This window comes from Vipera ursinii (genome assembly GCF_947247035.1).
Source record: "Vipera ursinii genome assembly, chromosome: 14".
Taxonomy (NCBI): domain Eukaryota; kingdom Metazoa; phylum Chordata; class Lepidosauria; order Squamata; family Viperidae; genus Vipera; species Vipera ursinii.
In genome coordinates, this window is record NC_139527.1 from 2,886,930 (window position 1) to 2,910,900 (window position 23,971).

At 40.1% G+C, this 23,971-nt stretch overlaps 1 protein-coding gene across 1 annotated transcript; it reads left to right on the forward strand.

The window, feature by feature from the left end:
- Positions 1–541: 541 nt before the first annotated feature.
- HORMAD2 (HORMA domain containing 2) lies at positions 542–15,680 on the forward strand. Its single transcript, XM_083373623.1, has 12 exons — positions 542–647; positions 752–896; positions 2,204–2,267; positions 2,516–2,552; positions 3,576–3,596; positions 5,180–5,206; positions 6,001–6,068; positions 8,084–8,235; positions 8,952–9,220; positions 11,324–11,417; positions 11,818–11,882; positions 15,114–15,680. Exons 1-12 carry the CDS (start codon positions 597–599, stop codon positions 15,195–15,197), a joined length of 1,077 nt encoding a protein of 358 aa, XP_083229749.1. The 5' UTR covers positions 542–596; the 3' UTR covers positions 15,198–15,680.
- The last annotated feature ends 8,291 nt before the right edge of the window (positions 15,681–23,971 follow it).

Here is a 23,971-nt window from a genome sequence, read left to right on the forward strand (position 1 = left end):
TTTGTCCTTAGCATGTTTTGAAACAAACGTTTAAATGTTTCAAATATAATACAAACAACTGCCAAACTAAAATAATATATTTTAAATGTTATGACAATTGTAAAATTTTGTTTATCAGAAGTTGTGGGCTGGACTGGATGCTTTCAAGGAGAGACGGGACAGCCACTTCTCAGGGTCTCCTGTTTGAGCGGGGGTTGGACTAGATGATCTCCAAGGTCCCTTCCAACGCTGTTATTCTGTTTTATTTACTTCCTTCTGTTACATTTTATCCAGCCATCTATTTTGCCCCTTACATGTTTTATAATAAAAATTTTAAAGGTTAAAAAAAAGAGTTAAAGGCAAAAAAAAACAGCAATGCATAAAATGCAGAGTTTGAAAGGAGAAAAATTCAGAGATATTTCAGAGGCAGAATCTGGGTATGAAAGAAACTCATATCCAGGAAGATGCTGATGGCAATTTGTACTCCTCACAGATAATCAGATAAAAGAATAAGTACAAGGTGCACGCACATTGTTTGAATGTAAACATTATATTAAAAATAGAACTGTCTCTTCTTCCTTTAGGTTGTGAGCCAAAAGCCAGCTCTCTAAACAAATATGGCTACTGCCCAAATCATGCACATTGGCCAGAAGCATAAAACCTTGAAGGTAGGACACGCCAGATGAACAAAATGGTTAGGAAAGAAAATGGGGCATTTTTTTTTTGAATTTGCTCTCTTAACAGACATGCAAACCATTTTTGTCTGATGCAGGAAACAGCCCTCTTTCCAAGCCGAATTGCTTCTGAGCAAGAGTCCCTGGTTCTGGTGAAAAGGCTGCTCGCCGTTTCAATTTCCTGCATCAGTTACTTGCGAGGTCTCTTCCCGGAAAGCTCCTATGGAACCTGCTATGTAGATGGTAACCATGTTTGTTGCCTTAACTCCATAACTGAGATTGCTCTGGAGCAAGAAGGGGCCGGCCTTCTTTGCCCACCTCCCTTTTGGCAGCCTCCAGGGCTGTCTCCAGTGCCGTGGCCCAAACCTGTCTCACATAAAATAGCCTAAGCATTTTGAAGATCCAGTGTGCTAAATTTATTAGCAGGCAAAAAGTAAAACAATGTGCAGATACTACTCAACTTGCAACCATTCATACAATGCCACTGAAAAAAGTGACTTTCTTGACTGTTGCAATGCAATGATCAAAATTTGCATGCTTGGCCACTGACTTGTTTTTTATGATCGTTGCAGTATCCCGGGGTCATGTGATCGCTCTTTGTGACCTGACAAGCCAAGTCAATGGGGAAGCCAGATTCACTTAATAGCTGTGTTACTCACTTTACAAAGAGCCTTGGTGGAGCAGTGGGCTAATGCCTCCTTAAGTAACACTAGCTGCCTGCAATTAGTGCAGGTTCGCGTCCCACCAGGCTCAAGGTTGACTCAGCCTTCCATCCTTCCCAGGTAGGTAAAATGAGGACCCAGATTGTTGGGGGCAATAAGCTGACTTTGTAATAATGCCGCTTGGGGGGGGGGGCGAAAGCCCTAATAAGCAGGCATATACATAGAATGAAGGCTATTGCTAAGCACATTGATTTGTGCTTTAGATTGTAAGCCGCCCTGAGTCTTTGGAGAAGGGCGGGATATAAATGGGATTTAAAAAAAAACTGTAGCAAGAGAAATTTGGGGGTCAGTTGGGGTAATAGGTCTGGGGCTAGCTGTACACTGGACTCCCAGCAAAGCACTGACCGCTAGTTGGGCAACTCTTAGCCAAAGCAGAACTATAAGCTACATAGGTTGTTCTTGCTTAACAACGGCTATTGAGACCAGCAACTCTGTCCTTAAAAGAGGCCATTAAGTGAAGCGTTCCTTGACCGTGACTTGTGATTTTTACTGTCAGTTTCTCCACTGACTTTGCTTATTAGAAGTCAGATACGAAGGCTGGTTTAGTGTAATAAAAGAAAAAGTTCAAAAGACAAAAATTTAAAAAGGCAACAATTAACCCATAGCCTATCAAGTGAGTATAATACCTGCAATTATATTGGCTTGGGCAGGGAAAATCACCTTACATTTTGACATTATAAGTCTGTCATGAAAACGATCATTTCAATGCATTAAAAAGCAGTTGCACAATTAATTCATACTTTCACAGTGATCAGTCTTCACAGCACCTGAAAATGAACCTGATAAAACATTGGTTAATTCTAGATCATTATGTACTTCTTTTTTCAGACATATGTTTAAAAATCCTCCGAGAAGATAAAAGTTGCCAGGGATCTCTCCAAGTGGTCAAATGGTAAGAGTGAGAAAAGGCCAGAATACAGTACTTGAGCACCTGTCAATATACTTTAAATATACTGCATTAGCCAATGATTGTGCAAAGCCAGAGATATTGTATTTACTATTAAGTAATCTGGTTTAAATGTTGCATTTCAGGTTTTGGTTTTTTTATTTTTATTAGTGATCGGCTGTTAATTGCAGCTTAGAATTTTTTTGTATCAACAGATTTTGAATGTTTACTCATCTGTATTTCTTATTTGATAGGATCCAGGGATGTTTCGATGCACTGGAAAAGAACTATGTAAGTTGTAATTAAACTCACATTGAAAGTGTCTTTGATGCAGTGTGATTTCATTTCAGATTTTCAGAATAAAAAAAGTCCTCTTGTTCTTTTGCTGTGAATGAACTTCCACACAAATGCAATTCTGTGCAAAGCTACATGCTGAAAACTTTCAAATACTTAACTTTGATATTTTGTCTTTGACTATAGAAGTGTTAATAAATCTCATTAACTGGCATATTTTTAAGAGAGACCTGGAAGTATTATATGCCTTATCTCCCTGTGTAGAATGCATATTTTTGTGCTGTGTAGGGATTAAGTTGTATGCAAAGATCACAACTTGTTATAATTAGGAAAGATTTTTCCGAGAGAGACTGAAAATGTCAGTAAATTTTAAGAGGAATATGAATATGATCCATGGCCTTCCCAATCCATATCTAATCAGGAAAAGATGAAATTAGAAAGATTTTTTTAATTTTGAAAAAAGATTGAGGGATTGGATCCTTGGACAACTGGAAAAAAACAACAACCAAAGCTTCTGTCTTTGTAATGAATCTAAATGGCCACAGAGTGTCAGTAACGTTTCTTGCAATGCATCCGAGTCCTTAAATTCTTGAAATTCTTCATGGGGAAATGACATCTATTGCAGAAATAGGTCTATCGGATCCCATTGTGACGAGGCAGGAGAAATATTTCCTATCCTCTTCCTTAGCATGGAAGGAAGCATTAACACCTCTCCTTTTGCCTTGTAGCCCTGAGGTCTGGTCAACCTTCCAGCAACTTCAAATAAAAATTAAAAGATATTAGGGTTTTAGATTTAATCCCCAAAGTTGCTTTGAAGTATGAATATCATGTTTGTCTGCAACAGGCCTAAAACATTTGTATCTGTCTGCCCTGTGAAAAAGCTAAATGTTTAAAAATACATTTTAAATTGTGGTGGACAGGTAATTGCATTCAGATTGGTGACTGGGACTGAAAAGCAATGACGGGCATATTGTAAATAAATTGCAGGTTTTGAACAGTCTCTCTCTTTCAATTTTGCAGCTACACATGGCAGTTTTGGCAGTAAGTACTATGTACAAATTTTCTTTCTTCATTCTCTAATCAGTGGAAATAGAAAAAAAAAGGAGAAGAAATAGAGATGTGCAAAAAAACCAACAACTCTTGCCTACCTCAGACGGTATCCTTTTTATGATGCCCCAAAGCATGCTCTGATCTTCTAGTTTTAAAGCTGGGTTGCTTTAAACCGTTCTCACTCTAGGAGGCAGAGCTAAAACATTCATAATGCTCCTTATGGTAGGAAAGCATCGTTTCTTCCTTCTAGATAGTCTAGTTATAGTTATATAGTTATTAGTGACTTGTTCTCCAAAGCACCTGAGGGCAGGGCAAGAAGCAATAGGTGAAAACTCATTAAACTCAGTTCCTGACAGTGAGAACAATCAGTGGAACAGCTTGCCTCCATCACCATCACCGCTGTACCTGAGCCCATCTGCCTGGCTGCAGACCGTTCTCTTCCCTTCCACCTTTCCCAGCATTATAGACTTCTGCAGAAAGCTACAGCGTCACCTGTCTGAATTATTTTCATTTGAACTTGGTCACTGGTGCCTTGAATGAGAATTCTGTCGTAGCTGAGAGTTTGTATGTAAGAGAGGACCAGGCTGAGATTGAGAAAGGGGCCAAACACTCCATCGGTCTTAAGTCCCTTCGTGCCCACAAGCAATCTAAGTCCTGTCCACCTTGAATTCCTTTGATTCTTATCTATCACCAGTTTGCTTTCACAGTTAGTAGTTCAGATTCTTGGAGACTGCTTAAACTTGCAATAAATCCTTATATTCTTTTGAAATTGCCCAGGTTTCCCAAATTCTGCACTTGACAAAGTCAACATGAATCAATCAATCAATCAATCAATCAATCAATCAATCAAATCACATAGATTATTAGATTTCTGCTTGAATTGGACCATCTGGGATATTGTGCTAGATGTTTTCATGAAAGTTATACATTTGGGTGTGTGGAAGGAGTGCACTGCTTTGACAAAGTTGCTTCCAAAGAGTTAATACCTCCCACCAGGGGGGAAAAAAGCAAAAATGAAGTACTAATGCCAGGAAAGATTACTTCTCTTCCAACTTTTCTTTTTGCTATTGGAAAGATAAAACCTTCTTTCACTAGTGGAACAATTGGACAAAACCTCAAAGTAACACAAAATGGTTTGGTGAGACAAATGGCATCACCTTACCATCTAAGCTAAATAGATCATGTTATCTCCATTCTGCAGAACCCCTTACTGAAAATTAAATGTGGCCACACACTTCTGCCATTAGAGATGTTTTAAAACAAATTTCTTGTGTATTGGAAGAGTTGATGAATTGACCACAGTTATCTATGTAGGTGGTGAACAATTCTCTGGATAAGAGCTTGGCTTATGGAAAAATTTACATAATTTCTCCAAATATAGACACACACTTCTCATCATTTTATAATTTGCTCAGTTTATATGACCAGTTATAGATGCAGGAAGAATGACAAACAGAAACATTCCTGCAGTTATGATTATCAGTCTGTGATCAAACGAAGCTGTGGTTTGGCTTTATTTTATTATGACAGTTCACTGAAGAGCCATATTAATTTTGTCTGCTTTCTTGAAACAGATCTATACTAATCCCAAAGACCCTGAGGTAAGAGGTACAAGCTGTAAACCACAAGCAATGTTTCACTTCATATTTAAGTCAGCCAGGATTCATCTGATTAGTTGCCTTGATAATGATGCAGATCAAATATATAAATTCCCTTTTGTATCATCATTACATCTATTGAATCAGACATTTTGCTTGCTTCATTCAGTGTGGGCCACTTCACACTTTTTCCATCCTCCTTCAGACAATTTTTTTGTCCAAACCTCTGATTATCTCTGTGCATTAAAAATTCAGAAAGTTTCCAATGGATGGAAACTGATCAAGGAGAGAATCAACCTAGAACTAAGGAGAAATTTCCTGACAGTGACAACAGTGAGAATCAGAAGCTGTGGGTGTTTCATCACTGCAGGTTTTAAGAAGAGAAAATGGACAGTCATTTGTCCGGAATGGTATTGGGTCTCCTGCTTGAGCAGGGGGTTGGACTAGAAGACCTCTAAGGTCCCTTCCAACTCTGTTCTGTTGTTTTGATAATTAACACACTGTCTTTAAGAGAAGGTTTGATATTAAGTTTATGCTGTGGAAATGATATTAGTTTATTTCCTATTCAATTTCTTTGCCTATCTTATAGGCCTGTCTCTGTTCTTATTATGCTGTATTTTTTTTCTGTCATGTTTCTATATTTTATAATTGACCGAAAGAATTGTAAACTTTTCTGAGTAACAATGATCACTGATGGAGTATAAATTTGTATTTGAATACTGTATAAAATAAGTGCTTCAGTTTTCTCTGTAAAAAAGTGAAATGAGATCAAGTTCTGTTTCCTGTTCAATCCTTAGCGCCTGACAGAATTCTATCAGTTTAAATTCAAATACTCAAAGAATGGACCTCAGATGGACTTTGCTAGGTAGCTTTCTTGTTCTTTAATTTCTGGAAAGAGCAGACACTTTGTATTAAATGTCTCATGAGATGGAAACTATTGTAAGGAGCACCTATTCTGACTTCTTTAATTTTTAATATTTTCCTTATCTAAGTACAGTCTCTAATGTACGTCTATTAACAAATCCATTATTTTATTTTTTTCCAGAACTATGGAAAGTGATTACTGTAGCAAATTGCTTCTTAAGGCGCAAACCTTGCTAAATACAGTTGCTTCCCAGTCATTGTGCATCTAATCAGTTTGAAATCAGAATAATAGTTCCAAGGCCATGTTGGAAATTGGCAGGTTGATTAGGAAATCTCAGCATAGACCTAAAAGGAACATTTTTCCATCTGGTGGTACAATTCATGTGGAAATATATTCCAATATTGAAGCACTTTTTAGTATTAATAGTAGTAATTTTGGGACTTGAGGAACAACAACAAAAAAAATAGACACATGGTTTACCCCTTTTTGGACAGCTCATCCTTCATTATGCACCAGTCTCGTAGTCTGGTCACTGTGTGAACTGAAGCTGCTTGTGAAAAACAGAGTTATATGTTGTACCTACATCCAGCCTATCTATCTATCTATCTATCTATCTATCTATCTATCTATCTATCTATCTATCTATCTATCTATCATCTATCTATCTGCTGGGTCCCTTCGGTCTAATGGGAATTAATGCACCATTTCTTATTTCTTCAAAGGAGACACACAGAGACATAAATTCAGTAGTCCCAACAAAAGAGTATTTATAGTCTTTTTGTGTGTTTGGAGATGAGCCCTGGTGCATCATAGTGTCAATTCACTGTTAATGACCCAGTTTATAATTCTAGACAATTGCCAACCACCAATGTGCCTTCATTGCCCTATTTATCTTATTGAGTCTACAGCTTTGTTCTGCCCTTCCAGTAAAATGAGTCAGTGGGTGCTCTATATTTGCCCTAATGTCATGGCTAGTGTTGAGTTTTTGCTATTTCGGCTTACACTGTGACTGAGAAGTGGCACTCTAATCCTGACAAATGTCTAGTTGTGGAATGTACGCATCTGACCTACTCTGACTTAATTAATGTATCATCCTATTTGTGGCAAATCCATCTAGCTGTTTCTTAACAAGTCTTTTTCAGTAGGGAGTCCTTTTGGCATTGGATCAATGTAGCATTGGTTTAGGTACTTAACATTGGGCTCAAAGCGACTTTACTTAGCGACCAAAATACTTTTGGATGGCACATTTTGTTTGGATATAGTCCATGTGCCTCCTTGTCCCCTTTTTTAGGATGGTTAATCATTTAGTGTCCAGTGAAGTCATTTGTTTTGTTCTATTATAAGTTATTCCTGTTGTGAGCAGCTTATATTCTGGGGAATACTGTAAAGTTGGTACTCAGGCAGCATCACAGTATGATTCTATTTAATTTCACAATTAATTACAATTACCATTCTTTAATTGCACTCATAAGGAAATGAGGGGAGCGGGAACCTAATCATAGATCTTTCAAATTATTTCCCCCATTCTGTGAAACACATTGCCATGTGAGATGTGGGAGGCTTGCAGAACAAGACCTTGAATTTATTTAATTATTTTTATTCTGCAGAGCATATGGTTGCTGCTGCTGCTGCTAGAGCTGCCTCAGTTAGGCTAAAGGGATTGAATATTGTTTTTAATGGTTGCTACTATTACTTGCAAATAGCTTTTGTGGAAGTGGAGCAGCCTCTAAATAACTGATGAAATGTAAATCTGTATTTGAATACAGGCAGAGTCCTCAACTTACAACAGTGTGTTTAATATTTTAGGAATGAAATTGCTGTCTTAAGCAATTAAAGTTTAAGGCAGTAATTTAGCTCTTAACATTTCTTATTTATCCCAATCTGCAAAAAGAGCCCAAATTCTTAGCCTCATCCATTCAGGGAAGCCTTTGGGATTTACAAAAATCTATGCTGGCAGGCTGCATGTGCATTCTTGGTTTAAGCTTTTTTTAACATTTGTGTTGTTTTCCTGGTAGTTCTCAAGTCAGCTTTCACAATGGAACAACCAGCGATGAAATTAAAAAAGCCAGCATCCTATTGATCCGCAAATTATATATATTGATGCAGCATCTTGGACCACTACCTAATGATATTACTTTGACCATGAAACTGTTCTATTACAAAGATGGTAGGTGGCTTCCACTTAGGACAAAACCCAACCCAGAGATCTTAGAAGTTGCCTTGAAATGAATCTCAAGCCTAGGAGCTGGCAACCCAACTAGAACTAAAGGTGGTAATCAGTAATAAAGCAGAGACCAGATCCTTGCTCTCTGTATGTGCGCGTGCGAGTGATTGCGTGGAGGTGAAATTGAAAATCCTAGCTCAGGACTTGAGAACCTTGAAATGGGAAATAGTGCCCTCACCACTGGTTCTGCTAAAAAACAGCTCTATCATTTCCTCTCCCAGTTGTTTGCATTCAAGTTGCTCTCTCGAGGAACAAGAATTTACATTTTTCTCCTTCTCCTTCCTCTTCTTTCCCTTCCCTGTTGTATTTTCTAGACAAAATAATTTCTGTCCATAACTTTGTTATTTTTATTAATCTAAAAAAATCACTATGGGAAACTTTTTGGCTGAATCATAAAGTGAAAATGTCTTAAATAAATTATTGGGGCAAATTCATGCACAAGATCATGGAATTTATTGAGATGCTTTGCCCAACGCTTGCTATCTCTATCTATCTATCTATCTATCTATCTATCTATCTATCTATCTATCTATCTATCTATCTATCTCACAGCGCAAAGCATCTAAATAAATCCCATGATCTTGTGTGCGTGCGTGTGCGCGTGCGTGTGTGTGTATAGGCTCTTGTTGCTCCAGTTTTCACACCCGCTTCTTTTGCAGTCACGCCCATTGATTACCAGCCTCATGGCTTCAAGGAAGGCAACAGCTTAGATGGTCTGCTTTTTGATGGCGACCCCGTGAATCTCAAAGTAGGATCTGTTTCGACTGGATTCCATGTGTTGAAAGTAAAGGTGACAACAGACAGCAAAAGGATGGGGATGCTGGAGAACAATCTGGTGGAAGAGAATGGCCCCACTGAAATATCCCACCAAGGTTTAGATTGTGATGATGATGAAGAAGAAGAAGACAGCACTAAAGTACCAGAACAGGTTACCTTGTCTTTTTCACAAAGCAGTTTGTATAAAAATGGGGGTGATTTTATAGTGGGAGTTTTGCTTCCTAACATCAGTCGTAAAACGGATTATGAGGTGGTTGTGCATGGTCTTATTACTTAAAGGCAGGGCACCTGTTTTCAGTAAATATATTGTTATGTCTTTTTTAAAGGCAAAGCTGAATTACTTTACTCCCAGGAGGCTTATAGGCATGCCTAATTGTTTGGTAGGTTTGCTGGAAAAAAAACTTTCAGCTTCCTGCATGATGACACGATTCTTTGAATATATATGTTGATAGTACAGGCTTAAATTGTCTTTACATTAGACCTGAAGGATGATGGGACAGGCTGGTCCATTGAAGGTGGATCAAACTCATCTCCCAGGAAGACCCGAGGGAAAGAATAAAGGCTAAAGCTACACACAATGAGACAAGATCCACAGATTAAAACTTGGGGGAAACCAGTATGCCGTACGAACATTATTGGAAAGATCAAGATTTAAATTCATGAATCAGTCTGGCTGGACAACGAAACATCTGCAAGCAAAGAAAGTAGTTCAGAGAGCAGCAAGAATTCCACACTTCAGTCCTGAACTGCAGCTATTCTCTTCGCTTGTTACCTCAAGGGCTTTTCTTAGTGAGAAAACATTGGAAGAGGTGATGCTGTTTGCATCTTTTTGAGCCCCGGGGAAGTAAGGTGGCTTACTCAATCTAGTAAATAAATAAATAAATAAATAAATAAATAAATAAATAAATAAATAAATAAATAAATAAATAAAATAATAATAATAATAATAATAATAATAATAATAATAATAATAATAATAATAATAATAATAATAAAGTTGGAAGGGACCTTGGAGGTCATCTAGTCCAACCCCCTGCTCAGGCAGGAAACCTTATACCATTTTAGGCAAATGGCTGTCCGGTCTCTTCTTAAAAACTTCCAGTGTTGGAGGATTCACAGCTTCTGGAGGCAGGTTGTTCCACTGGTTAATTGTTCTAACTGTCAGGAAGTTTCTCCTTAGTTCCAGGTTGCTTCTCTCTCCTTGATTAGTTTCCATCTGTTGCTTCTTGCTCTGCCTTCAGATGCTTTGGAGAATAGCTTGACTCCCTCTTCTTTGGGGCAGCCCCTGAGATATTGGAAGACTGCTATCATGTCACCCCTCACCCTTCTCTTCGTTAAACTACACATACCCAATTCCAGCAACCGTTCCCTCTATGTTTTAGGAAAAGTTAATATTTGACTTCTTATGAAGTGGAAAAGAGCTTCTGGTAACTTGTAAAAAGCCTATTGTCCCCTAGGAAAAGGATGAAATTTGTCTGTTACTATTCCTCCTCTCTTAGGGCAGGATGTGACTCTTCTTTTCATGCTCTACCTGTAGGCCATGACAGCAAAATGAAGAAAGCACATCCTCCCAATTCGATTAGACGGCATAGGTGAAAATAGGGGGGGGGGAAGTGTCCCGATCTAGTTATTTTTACCCAGAAAAAAAAGTCCCTCTAGAGTTGTCCTTGCAAGTAGTTGTTCCAGTCGCATATCTGCACATGCACAAAAATTTTCCCCCAGATAACAAACGCTGACACAAATCAGGAACATTGACAGAAACTGAATCTCATTTGGGCGACATGGGCCAATGAGCAAGGAAGGTTTTTGGTGGTTTTTTTTTCAGTCTATGATTTTGTATAAATGAATAAAGGTGGAATCCTCTGTGAAAGGGAAATTTCTCCTGCAGGGAACTGTTAGTGAAAGTACATTTTAAATTTCTAACAGAAAATACGTTTCACTCTCATTTCTCACTCAGTGGCCAGGTTGACCTGGAGAAAATGATGATGGTTAAACCATTAGAAAACTGTTAGTAAAATCTACCCATTTTCTCCCCTGTGGTTATTCTAACAGTTTTTAATTTCCCTCATTGCTTTCACTTTTAGAGCAATTGTGGCACATTTAACCTGTGGATTAACCAGTTTCATACATCCTAATGTATCGTGTAGTTAATTGAGCAATACCTTTGACTGTCAGTCAGGCAAATAAGATAGTTGCATCTTCCTTCCACCCAAATTAAAAGAAACAGAACATTACATTGTGAATTGTTTTGCAGAGGATGTTTATGGCGGCTTACATGGATAAAAACAGGATGTTTGAAGAAAATGCAGCGTCACAGCACATGCCCCCTTTGAATGCAGATGTAACAGGTATATCTATCTAAAGCACACATGTGTACATCCCAAAGGCATTGTCTGTCACTAATTGGACATTAATTGGACACTGGATTTATATGATGTAGTTTGCTTTTGAGCTACAGATCACCCTCAACCTATGACCACAACTGAGCCCAAAATCTCCATTCCTAAGCAAGACAGTCGTTAAGTGAGTTTTTCCAACCTTTTTTTTTACCGCAGTTGTTAAGTGAATCACTGCAGCTGTTAACATGGTTGTTACGTGAATCTGGCTTCCCCTTTGACTTTGCTTGTCAGAAGGTCGCAAAAGGTGATCACGTCACACACACACACACACACACCCCGGGATACTGCAACCGTCATAAATGTGAGTCAGTTGCCAAGCGTCTGAATTTTGATCATTTATTTATTTCAGAAACAATCAGAAAAGATGGAGCTGAAGAAGCAGAGAGAGAAGGCCATACTAAGACGTCTCACAAAGTGAGCATCCCAGAGCTTTGTGTCGGGCAAGCTTACCTGCGTCTGTTGTAAGCTAAACATTTAAAAGTCAGACAGAATCTGAGCCTTTTGTCTATTTCTAACTTCTGAAATCGTGGCCTCGGTTTGCCTGGCAGAGTAAGAAATGATGATCTGGTATTTTGTTTGAAGTAGTGGCTGCGTAGCTTTCTGGGCTGGTTGTTCCCTTAAGCCCCGTTTCTTGCTTAAAAAAATAGGCACTTTTCCTGAGTCAGCAATCCAGATTTGCTGAGTCATTCGCTGAAGAACAGTCCTCACTCAAATACCACGACACTGTGCCTTCTCCAGAAATGCCAATCAATGGCTTATATTACAGTTTCGTGTACATTTGCAAGAGAACATTCCATCAGCGAAGAATGGGTGTCTTCTACCTCTTGGTGCCCAAGCTGGACCTTTATAGCAACAACAATTTTTCGGTTCGGCATTAGATTTTTTATTTTTTTTTATTTTTTCATGGCGAAACTGTTGTTCCCTATTTTGCAGAGATATTGGACTGGTAGGCTTAAATGATCATGTGGCTCATTTCATGGAAAAAAGAAAATCAGGCCACTAGGCAAAAGCAGGGTTTTGGGTTGGAGGTTTTTTTGGGGGGTCTGGAAAGGCTATTACTTTATGAATGATTCATTAATTCTGCTACTTAGCCGAGGGACTTTCCCTACCTATTGTCTCACTAGGAAATAGGTAAGCACAATTATGGAGCAACACGTTGCTCATTGGAATCCATGCGATGGCAGTTCAAAAAAAAAAACCACAACTTGACACATCGTGGGTGAGATATTTGGATTTAGATTGTGCCAAATGCCGCTAAATGTAGGCAAAGGAAGCTAAAGAATGTATGGGGGTGTGATTCAGTCTCTTTCTTTGCAGTTTGCTGTACAACTAAATTAAGATGACTTGGCTTCCTGAACTAACCCCCTTTCTGAATTTGCACAATGCACTAAACCATAAACTCTTGGATATGTCTAGTTTAATTAAAAGAAGGGGCTAGAAGGTGATATGATAGCAATATTCCAACATCCTTAGTTCCTACTTTTTCCCCCCACCTATGTTGTTAAATTTGCCCAATCCTGAAATCTCTAACATATTAGACATTGCTGTTGGTAAGTACCTAGAAATATGGAGCCAAGACAGGAAATGATGCTACCAGGATAGGATCTATTGATATATCAGGATGCTAGTTCATTTGACTAGGTATTATGAAATACAGAATTAAAACATGATTTCTCGTTTTGACAGCAAATTGCACATAAACTCTGGTTGACCCTACAAATTTAATTTTCTCCGCAGCTTAATGGCTCTCCTCCATCCATTTTTGTTGTCCTTTGATTAATTTGAAACTGATTGCAGTACAAGCTTTAATATGTTAACACCATTTGTGAGGTTTGTTAAATGCAAGCTTGCAATTCTTGGAAAAAAGAAGCCTGTATAGATTTTATTTGTTTGTTTGTTTGTTTAATTTATGTGCCACCCATCTCCCCTACAAAGTGACACTGGGCGGCATAAAAATTTAGAAGAGATTAGATTTGAGCTTTGAGATGAGAACAGTGTGACGTTAAATAGTCGGTTAATAACGAAATTAAAGGAGACAAGATTGGCAAGTCTTTATATGTACCTTAACAGCTTTTACAAATTGTCATTTGCCAGCACATAGAACACATGCCTGGCCTCTTAAATTTAGCAACTGTCCAAATGTCTTTTTTTATTTTTAAAACATGATAATTACGTTTTCCTGGCTTTCATTTTGGAGATGCCACACCCATTAAAAGAAATTGAATGGTCTAGGATCCCAAGCATTTGCTATTGTTGGGAAATGTTGAGCCTCCCCTAAAAGTTAGTTTTCCAGTTCTTTCCCATCCACCCTTCTGCATGGTCGAAGGACGACAGGGGAAAATATAGTAGCAGACTGGGTGGGGAGTCTTTTCCATCGTCCTCTAGGAAACTCTACCATCTCCTCATCCCTAATATTGGTCTTGGCAGTTCCCAAAGGCCAGAGGGTGGGTCGTGATCTCCTCTCTTGTCTCCATTCAAGGGAAGCGCATAAGGAACATCTGTCTGTGAGAAGGCCAGATAGCAGAACTCCAGAAGATGGAAATGCCTTTCTTGCCATGTCACTTTTCAATCGACATGCTTATATGGAAAGAATTCCGCTGGTGTTTTTTTTTTCATTTCCCTTTTGTGTTTTTTCCTTACTGTATTTGGTAAAAAATAAAATAAAATGTGAGCCTTTTAACACGTTTCAGTTTTCCACATAAAGTTCTGGTGTTTCCTCAATATTCTCCTGTCCTTGATATATCTGTCTTATCAGGGTAAGGGTAGATCTAGAATTGATCAGTTAATTGGTGACGGCACATCACGGCCACGGCCACCAGCATTTGAAAAAAAGTACAGTAGAACAGAATTGGAAGGGACCTTGGAGGTCTTCTAGTTCAGCCCCCTGCTTAAGCAGAAGACCCTCCATCATCCCAGACAAATGGCTGTCCAGTCTCTTCTTGAAAACCTCCAGCAATGGAGCACCCAAACATTTTAAATATATTTCATGTTTATGGTTAATTTTTCACTAATAATATAGGTAAAGGTAAAGGTTCCCCTGCATATGCATGCTAGTCGTTTCTGACTCTAGGGGCTGTTTCACAGCCAAAGAGCCAGCACTTGTCTGAGGACGTCTCTGAGCTTGTCGATCAGAAGGTCGGCAGTTTGGCGGGTCGAATCCCGAGTGCCGCGTAACAGAGTGAGCTCCTGTTACTCGTCCCAGCTTCTGCCAACCTAGCAGTTCGAAAGCACATAAAATTGCAAGTAGAAAAATAGGGACCACTCCGGTGGGAAGGTAACAGCGTTCCATGCGCCTCTGGCATCTAGTCATGCTGGCCACATGACCACGGAGACGTCCTTCGGCTTTGAAATGGAGATGAGCACTGGCCTCTAGAGTCGGAAACGACTAGCACGCATGTGCGGGGGAACCTTTACCTTTACCTTTACTAATTTTATTTTTATTCTAAGAATGTTGTTTGCTGTCTCTTTCCGTATTTCTTTCTTTTATTTGTGTAAGATAAACGTAAACTGTTTTAGCATTGTACCGAGTCCAGCCATCCACTTTTGTGAATGAAGGGGCAGTACTGAAAATTTCAAAATAAAACAGAAGGAGTAAATGTTAATATGAATTCTTGTATTAAGTGTTCTCTTTGGTGGTTCTTGCAGACACGGCAAATGGACTTTGCTTCCAGCCAAGAAAACGCGGGCACACCGAAGAAGAAGAAGAAGAAAGCACAAGACTTGATTTGATTCTTGCCCCTCAATAGTTATGACAACTTCAGAAGCCAAAGCTGTGGCTATAATGCGCCTGGACGGTAGTTTCTGATTTCTTGCCTGTTTTGAGTAAATTTCTACAGACGACATATCTTTAGGGCAATTTTGAGCCCAGTTGGAATTGGGGAAAAAGGGACTGCTATTAGCCCAGCTGCCTTGAATCTATATAAGCAAACTGATTCTGCCATTTGCCAAGGTATTTCCCATCCTTGTCTTTGATAAAACTTCTGTCGGTGTAACAAGTATATATCAACCTGTCGGTTAACACTGTAGAAGCTTAGAAATACAGCTCAACTGTAGTACGGTACCTTTGTATCATTGTGCTTCCCTGGAGACAAAATTTCAGAGATATTTGTTATTTGACATGGAGGAGAATGCATTGGAGATGCCTGTGTGTTCTGTGTGTTCCCCCCCCCCCCCGTTTTCTCTTTATTTTCGAATAAATGCAAAAGAACCATATGTACAGCTCTCATTTTTAACCGCAGGATGGGTTTCATTAATAATTGCATTTCTTGGTGGTGTTACCTAGTAGGGTATATGGAGCCACCATAAACCATCAGTGCTAATTTAAATAGCTGCCAGTGCTACTAATTTGATTAAGCTAAGCAAGAACCCAGAAAAAAAGAAGAAGTCATTTCCTCATTTTGCATGGCTAGACTTATCTTGAATCTCATCTTAGTCATTTCTAGAAAACATTTCATTTTCCTGTAATGGTGTTTCTTCTTCTTCTAGGTACTCTTGCTTCCTTTCACTTTTTTGGGGTGTGGGTGGGGGAAAAATTGCTCTCTCGTGTACTTTTAGTATATTTGGAATGCATACTGCTCCATGGGGCCAAGCACACGATATTGTTGCAAAACTTCCAGAGACTTTCGGTGCAAAACTTTGTGATTTTCCCCTTCCCATTTGTAAATGATGGAACTAATCTTCTAGGGTGAGAGATAAAATCTAGCAGGAAGAGTTTGTCAGTTCTGGTTAAAAAATGGTGATAGCTTTAAGTGATAGCTTTAAGTTATTCACTAAAAACAGATGTAAATTGATTGATTGTTATCTAGCAGCTATTATTTATATGTCCGATGGCTGTTTTGTTTATTACATTGATATCAACTCTGTATCCTAAGGCAGGCCATGCTTAAAGTGCATATGGTTTCTTCTTGCATCTTGTAAAGATGGACATTGGGATTTCTCTCACACTACTGGATAGCCATTTTGCAAAGAAACCAAACAAAGTCAAGTGAATATAAACAAATTCTCTCATATTCTATGTTTTGTGTCAGCAAATACAGCTTTGGAAATAGAGAATCTTTTTCTAAGATGCAATAAAAATTGCTGTGGCACATATGGCTTTAAGTCTATTTAATATTACCATCATAACAGCAGCTTCATCTCTCATTCCATATCATTGGATTAGCTGAGGCCATCTCATTTTTATCTGCAAATCAAAATCTTCTATATTCTTTCTAATTTCTCTAATATTTAGAGAAATTCCTTCCTTCCTTCCTTCCTTCCTTCCTTCCTTCCTTCCTTCCTTCCTTCCTTCCTTCCTTCCTTCCTTCCTTCCCTGATATAAATATTTCCCCCTATGCTCTCTCCATCTCTCAGATTTTAGCATTAAAATACTTTTTTAAAAAAAATACATCGACAGGGCACGTGGTTTACAGAGTCAGCATATTTCCCCCAACCATCTGGGTCCTCATTTTACCGACCTCGGAAGGATGGAAGGCTGAATCAACCTTGAGCCGGTGAGAATCAAACTGCTGGCAGTGGGCAGAATTAGCCTGCAGTACCGCATTCTAACCACTGCACCATGAGGGCTTGGTAGCAAGTTTGTCTCTGTTCTGTTCAGGTTATGGAGAGTTATCCTGCTGACGGACAGACACAGACCCTTTGTGTAGTTCCTTTCCAAACATTCAGCTGGCTTGCAAAGAATAAAAAGGACTGAGTTATGTGTGATTGTACCCTACAGTACAGGGCTGCAATAATCCGGATTCCCCTGGAGGGCAGCAGTGAGAAATAGGAACCATTATGTGGTTCCCTGCAATTCTGCAGCCCAGGTATAAACAGACCCTTTAAAGGTAAGCGCTGTGTTAGAACATAGAATAAGAGACTTGGAAGGGAGCATGGAGGTTTCTAGTCCTCCTGCTCAAGCAGGAGACCCTGTACCATTCCAGACAAATGGGTTACGTAGTTTATTCTTGAAAACCTCCAGTGACGGAGCACCCATAACTCTGGTAGACAGGCTACTCCAATCAATCAGTCATTCTGACTGACGAGCAATTGCTCCTTAATTCTAACTCGGCTCTCCCTTTGAGGATCTTCCATCCCTTACTTCTTGCCTTGTCGATTATGTTCTGGGTAAAAGTGAGCCAAGCAGTTGGGAAAACTGCGAGGTGTAACCCAGAATCGAAATAATTTTTTTCATTTCAGCTCTTGACCAACGTATCAGCTTAACAGAGGCAATGCAACGTTTTCTGGGGAAAGGCAAGTCATAGCCTCCTGTACCTTATTTCAAGAAACTGCTAAGTGAGGGGAATTCTCACACGAACCCTGCCTTTCTGGTATGCCTTACAGACACGGAATACACCTGCCTTCGCCGAGGTCTCTTACTCACCTCACCCGCCAGGAATCACTTCTTGAGCTAAAGCCACACCGCTCTTCCGGAAAACGCCCCCAACGCAAGCCACTTCCTTATACTTCAACCTGATCTCCAGTTTTCACAACAGAGCTACTGGGCAAGGCGTGTGTAGGCAGCCGTGGCTGTGTGATGTGGGTCTAGACCTACAGCCATGGTTTCACTTTCCTCACTTGGTTAAGTCTTTCCCTTTGAGGGGAAATAGCCTGCTCCTCTCACCTGGTTTAGAAAGGGCGGAGCAAGTACAGCTTATTTATCTAACAAAGGTTCAAAATGACCATGGCCTCAGAAAAAAAGTGACTTAGGACCCATACTCACCTAACCTCCATCACGCCACTCGCCCAGTTTTGTAATTGCCGCTGGGATGCTTGGCAACTGGACTCGCACTTATGACCGGCTGTAGTGTCCTGCAGTCATGTGATTGCAATTTAACATATATATATATGCAACCAAACGGCCCATTGGGGGTGCCAGATTCACTTAATGACTGCACAGGCACGAAATAACCACGGTGATTCCATGATCAAATTATTATAACCTTTGATCTGACTTAATTTACAGTCCCAATGAGTTTCAGCAGGAATTCCGGTGCATGAGTCGAGGACTATTACTCCTCGTGTGTGAGCTCAGAGGAGATCAATTCCAGGATTACAGTTACTGCTTTTCTTTTCATTACAGGGACTGTACCGAGCAGAAAACGGTTTCACTGCGCCCAAATTTCCTGCTCTGCAGAGCCAAATCTCATTTGATATGTCTGGTCAATGGAGTTTTGACCTTTCTAATTTGCGGTGAGTAATAAAAGTTCCAGATCATCATGCAGCTCCTTGCATAGTTCATTCAGCCTGTGGCTTCACCCACTTAGTTCTCACCTCCAAACTCAGCCAGGCACCATTGGGCAAAAGGGGTGATTCACTTCTTGACAATCCCTTTCTTCTGCTACGGTTTCCCATGATCTCACAAGGTAGCATTCATTAGGGCAGCACCTGGGTCTTTTCAGGAAGCTCCCCCCACCCCACCCCACCCAAATGTTCAAAGGGTGCAAGAAGTGAGAAAATAGGTCTCCGTTAAAAAGAGCTGATTGGAGTTGGCCAGCATCCAAACTGAAATAAATAATCTTTATTTTAAAGCAAGAGCTGGCTCTTTTCTTCAGGGATATTAGGGGGCCTCGTTCCTTAATTTTCAGCTCAAAACAATACTTAATACTGAGCAAGGAAGCATAAGGCCAAGGGGGCTACAGTCTATCCATTCAGTAACCCAGTTACCCTCCTATTATGATGGAAGAACTCAAAGGCAGTTTGTTGGTACTTTTTTTGTGTCAGGATTAAACATTTGTCGTATCCAAGATATTAATATCCTTACAGTTCAGTCCAAAGCTAGTCAGGAGATAGTCTACATATTTCCAGCTACTGGAAGGACCAGTGCAACTAGTCCTCGATTTACGACCACAAGGGAGAACAGAATTTCTATTGCTAAGCAAGGCAGTTATTAAGAGAGTCATACCAGATTTTACAACTTATTTTGCCACGGCTGTTAAGTGAACCACTGCGGACAAGTGAATCATGCGGTCCTTAAGTGAATCTGGCTTCCCCCGTTGACTTTGCTTGCCAAGAGGCCATTTGGGAAGGTTGGAAATGGTGGTCACATGACCCCCAAGACGCCGCAACCATCATAAATGCACGCCCATCGTCAACTATGTACAGTTTTTGTTAGAAACAATAGAGCAGGAGGCATAGCAGTAGTAATGTAAAGTATGGTACTTTACCATATCTTTTTACAAAACTGCAAGAAAACAGCAACTTTGAAGAACAGTTATTGGGTGAAAAATTAGCTAATGAATGCATTATAAGAGGCTGGCTTGTCTTTGTGGTGAGAAAGTCTACCTCAGCCGTGAGTCAAACTAAAACAGAATAATATCGAATTTGCAAGTGAATGAAGAAGTATTAAGTAATTAGGTAAGCAATGCCCATTAAGTCATGTCTCTCAATAGGAATGAGCTGAATTTCTCTGTATGTTACTAATCCTGCTCTGCCAGCTCTTTGGCGTCATTGCTTTCCTGACTCAGGACTTTTCTGCTCGCAGAGCAGCACGTCAAGAGTATGGGTGTTCGCCAGCTTCCTCTGTCCGTGGTCACTAGCCACGGTAACTAGCGAACAACGTGGGTCTTGCAGCATGAGTAGCAGGCAGTTCAGACAACTGGCATCTTCCCAGGAGCAGACTCGTGAGATTTAAGAAATCCTAACGCTGAGCCAAAAGTTTCCATCCGCTTGTGGAAATCATGCAAAGAGGCCAACATGCAAAATGGCCTTTTGATGTTCCTCTCTATTAAACTAGTCCTCCCGTTCAGTTTGCTTGAGGAGAGTTGAACGTTTCTCCAAGCTATGGTGGTTTCCATGCTTTTTGCTGTTTCCTCCCCCCCCTACAATCCAAAGTGCAAAAAAAAACTTCTAACTAGGCATCCATGTTTCACAGAAGCAAGCATGTTGTTGCTGGCCATGATTTCAAAAAAAAATTAAACTCCTGGGTTGACATGCCCCATTTCTTTTTCAATAGCAGGAAACTCCTCTGTGATACAACCAAAGATGTTTCTCTGACACTTCCTATACTTCCCCTCCCTATTTAATAAACTTCCCCAGAGTTACCAAGGAGCTAAACAGCCTCAAATTTGAATGAATGAATATGGGGCATGCAAAAAAAAGAAAAAGAGAATTGGGCTAAAGTAAAACTGTAGGATACAGCTTCAATCATGGTTAGTTTTATGGCAGCCACCACTATTTCCAAGTCACTCTTATCCCTCTGTAAGGCAGACATCAATATTCTTTTTATTACACCTGTTTAAAGGCATTGGCTTCTCAAGTAGGGGATGCCTTCAGGATACGTGAGAATTCTCAGCCCATGTGGCAATTCCAAGCATCTTCAGTCCATTTGAAGGGCATCTGTCTGAGGATACGTGAAACGTTCATTTCCATCCCTTAAAACATCTGCTTCTCATTGAGGGATCTCAGAAATTCCCACCCGTTGACCCAACTGCTAAACTCCGTTGATTCAAACCAACAGCTGGGTTGCAAAAGACAAAAACAAAAACAAACACACAACTTTTACTTTGCAAAGCAAAATGTAGAATTCGCGTTTCATCAACCAAAAGGTGGCTTTTTTGGGGGGGGGGAAGGGACAGGGGAGGAGGGAGACAAGCCAGATAGGAAAAGAAAGGATCTGATTCGCAAGTTTGTTTTGCGAAGGAACAACACACAGTGCAGCAAAGCACAACGCTGTTTGCTGCCGAGGCACAACTGAGACATCTGTTTGCAACCTAAGAAGCTCCCAGCATGGCTCCCGGCCAAGTACTCTGGCTTCCGGTGATACCCTTGTAATAATTATTTAAGACATCAAGAACTACCGAGAGATCTGCTGAGTAAGAACAAAAACAACTAGCATCCTGGAAATTCTCCGTTTTTACCCTTTCAAGTCACGAGGGCCAGAAAATGTGATCTGAGGCACGCACCCTCTTTTAAAGGAGCCATACTCACAGGCCTTTTGAACTAGCAATAGCACGTTGTCTCTGGTCCCCTTCTACTGCCTCTTATGGAGAATGGGACTTTTACAGAGCACTTTCCCTGGCGTGCTTCAAGCTGGCGGATTCTACTTGAAGCAAGTCATCTTGTAGATATCCGGGTCCTAAACCATATGGAGGGATGCAGTGGCTCAGTGGGTTAGGACGCTGAGCTTGTTGATCAGAAGGTCAGCAGTTTGGCAGGTCGAATCCCGAGTGCCGCGTAGCAGAGTGAGCACCTGTTACTCGTCCCAGCTTCTGCTAACCTAGCAGTTCGAAAGCACGTAAAAACGCAAATAGAAAAATAGGGACCACTCCGGTGGGGGAAGGTAACAGCGCTCCGTGCGCCTTTGGCGTCTAGTCATAATAATAAAAATAATAAGTTGGAAGGGACCTTGGAGGTCATCTAGTCCAACCCCCTGCTCAGGCAGGAAACCCTATACCATTTCAGACAAATGGCTGGCCAGTCTCTTCTTAAAAACTTCCAGTGCCGGCCACATGACCACGGAGACGTCCTCGGACAAGCGCTGGCTCTTTGGCTTTGAAACAGAGATGAGCACCGGCCCCTAGAGTCAGAAACAACTAGCACGCATGTGCGGGGGAACCTTTACCTTTAAACCATGTATATGTTACTACTAGGACTCAGAAAGCAATGCTGCTCTTGAGGTGTCATGTCCAGCAATTCTGTTTTTATAGCTATGCATTGTCCATCCATGGGGAATCTCAAAACCTTCTCAAAGTAGTACGAGAGGTCCATGAAATCAAACAAAATAAACATTTTATATTTTTAGTTTCTAATACTGTAAACCTTGATACATATAACCCACAAAAGTGAGGCTCTTTGGGGCCCACAGTCCTTTTTTAAGAATGTAAAGTGCTCCTGAGGCCAAAATCTTTGAGAATCGCTGCTTTAGGATTCTTGATTCGCAGTATAGAGCAGCGCCCAGTTCATAAAATAAAAACTGTCCTTATTGTTCATGGAATGTCATCCACTTCATTTAGCAGACTAGAAACTGTACATCTTCCTTTCACTCTGGGATTTCAAAGAGGGTTCAAGCTATTCAGGTGTCGTTGTTGTTTTCCTTGCCCAGCAACGCAACGTGATTGCAATCCAACCGATGTGAAGACCTATCAGTACTGTGCATCATTTCACTATGCGATGGCTATAAAAAGCAGAAAGTTCAGCAGTAAGCAGTAGGGGCAAAGTATGGACCTTAAAAACACACACACACCCAGAAACAGAAAATGGCCTATCATGTTCAAAAACCTATAAATAAGTGTTTTCTGTGCACATGTCGGGATTTCCACTTGGAGGTGAGTAGACTACCTTTACCAACATTAATGGTTAAAAAAAAATGGGTGGAGAGAGAAACCACATGGTCACGACCGAAAAATGATGTCAATCTAAAAAATGACATCAGTTTAAAAAAAACGGTTTTACTTCTCACGAAATCATTTCTGGACACAGAAGAGTAGCTTGCCTGGAATGAAGTGGGAAGAGAACCTGTCTAAATATGCACCTGGATCTCAAATACCGCTGGTATGACCGTTTCTTGTTTGCGGGAATATCAAACAATGGAGAGAATGTTTGTGGACTTTAACAGAGGTTTGTATATAGATTCTGTTCAGGAATGCAGTTTTTATGAGGATAGATATCGCCCGTATTTCCTCGTCAGCCTTACCATGTACACCGGAGAGGATATGCAGCCAATAAGCTAATTTTGTTGTTGTTGTTGTTGTTTTAAACATTCAGTTGTGTCCGATTCTTGGCAACTGTATAGGCATGCTACCACGTCAAGCACAGTTTCCTTCAGTTGTTAGATCTTCGTCTTTGTATTGTTGTACTGTATTATGGTTTCAAGCCAGCATTACTTGCACCTTCTTCTTGATCCACTAACCTTTCCTAGCATCACTGACTTCTCCAATGAATTTGCATGCATGAATGGCCAAAGTGAATCAGACGTAGTCTTATGATTTTAGCTTTTAGTGATGTGTTCAGTTTTATATGATTCAACACCTCTCTGTTGATTTCTCTGGCTGTCCATGGTATACGCAATAATATACCCCAGAACCATAGTTCAAAGGCATCATTTTTCCCCCCAATCAGTCGTTCTTAATGTCCAACTCTCACACCCATACATCATTATAGGGAAGACTATTGCTCTAACTAGCCTGCTTTTTTGTATTTATATCAATCTCTCTGCTTTTCCAGATGTTATTTCTGTTAACCCTGTAACATGCAGATGAAATCAACAGTCAAATGGGCATCAACAAATTAAGCTAAGATCATGTTTGTCCAGACAGGTGTAAGGTACTTGTCAGTAGGGCATAAATCATAGGTGAATAAATGAGTGTTCGGACTAGTTGAGTCCAAAACAAATGACTCCACTATCAGTAGGTGGTCACTGTCTAGATGAAACATCTGACTAAATTACGGTAAATTAGGACAACAACCTGTAGATATAAAAGAGGGGCTGTAACCATCAGGAGCTTTAAAGCCATTCTTTCCCTCAATCTTTGCTCTCTTTTAATCCAGCAGTTTGACAAGTGGCTTAAACCTGCTTAGGTGTAGGA

Coding starts and splice junctions, on each gene's coding strand:
- HORMAD2 (XM_083373623.1), top strand. CDS start 597: ATGGCTACTGCCCAAATCATGCACATTGGCCAGAAGCATAAAACCTTG. Junction 2,268..2,515: donor TCTCTCCAAGTGGTCAAATG/GTAAGAGTGAGA, acceptor CTTATTTGATAG/GATCCAGGGATGTTTCGATG. Junction 3,597..5,179: donor TACACATGGCAGTTTTGGCA/GTAAGTACTATG, acceptor TTCTTGAAACAG/ATCTATACTAATCCCAAAGA.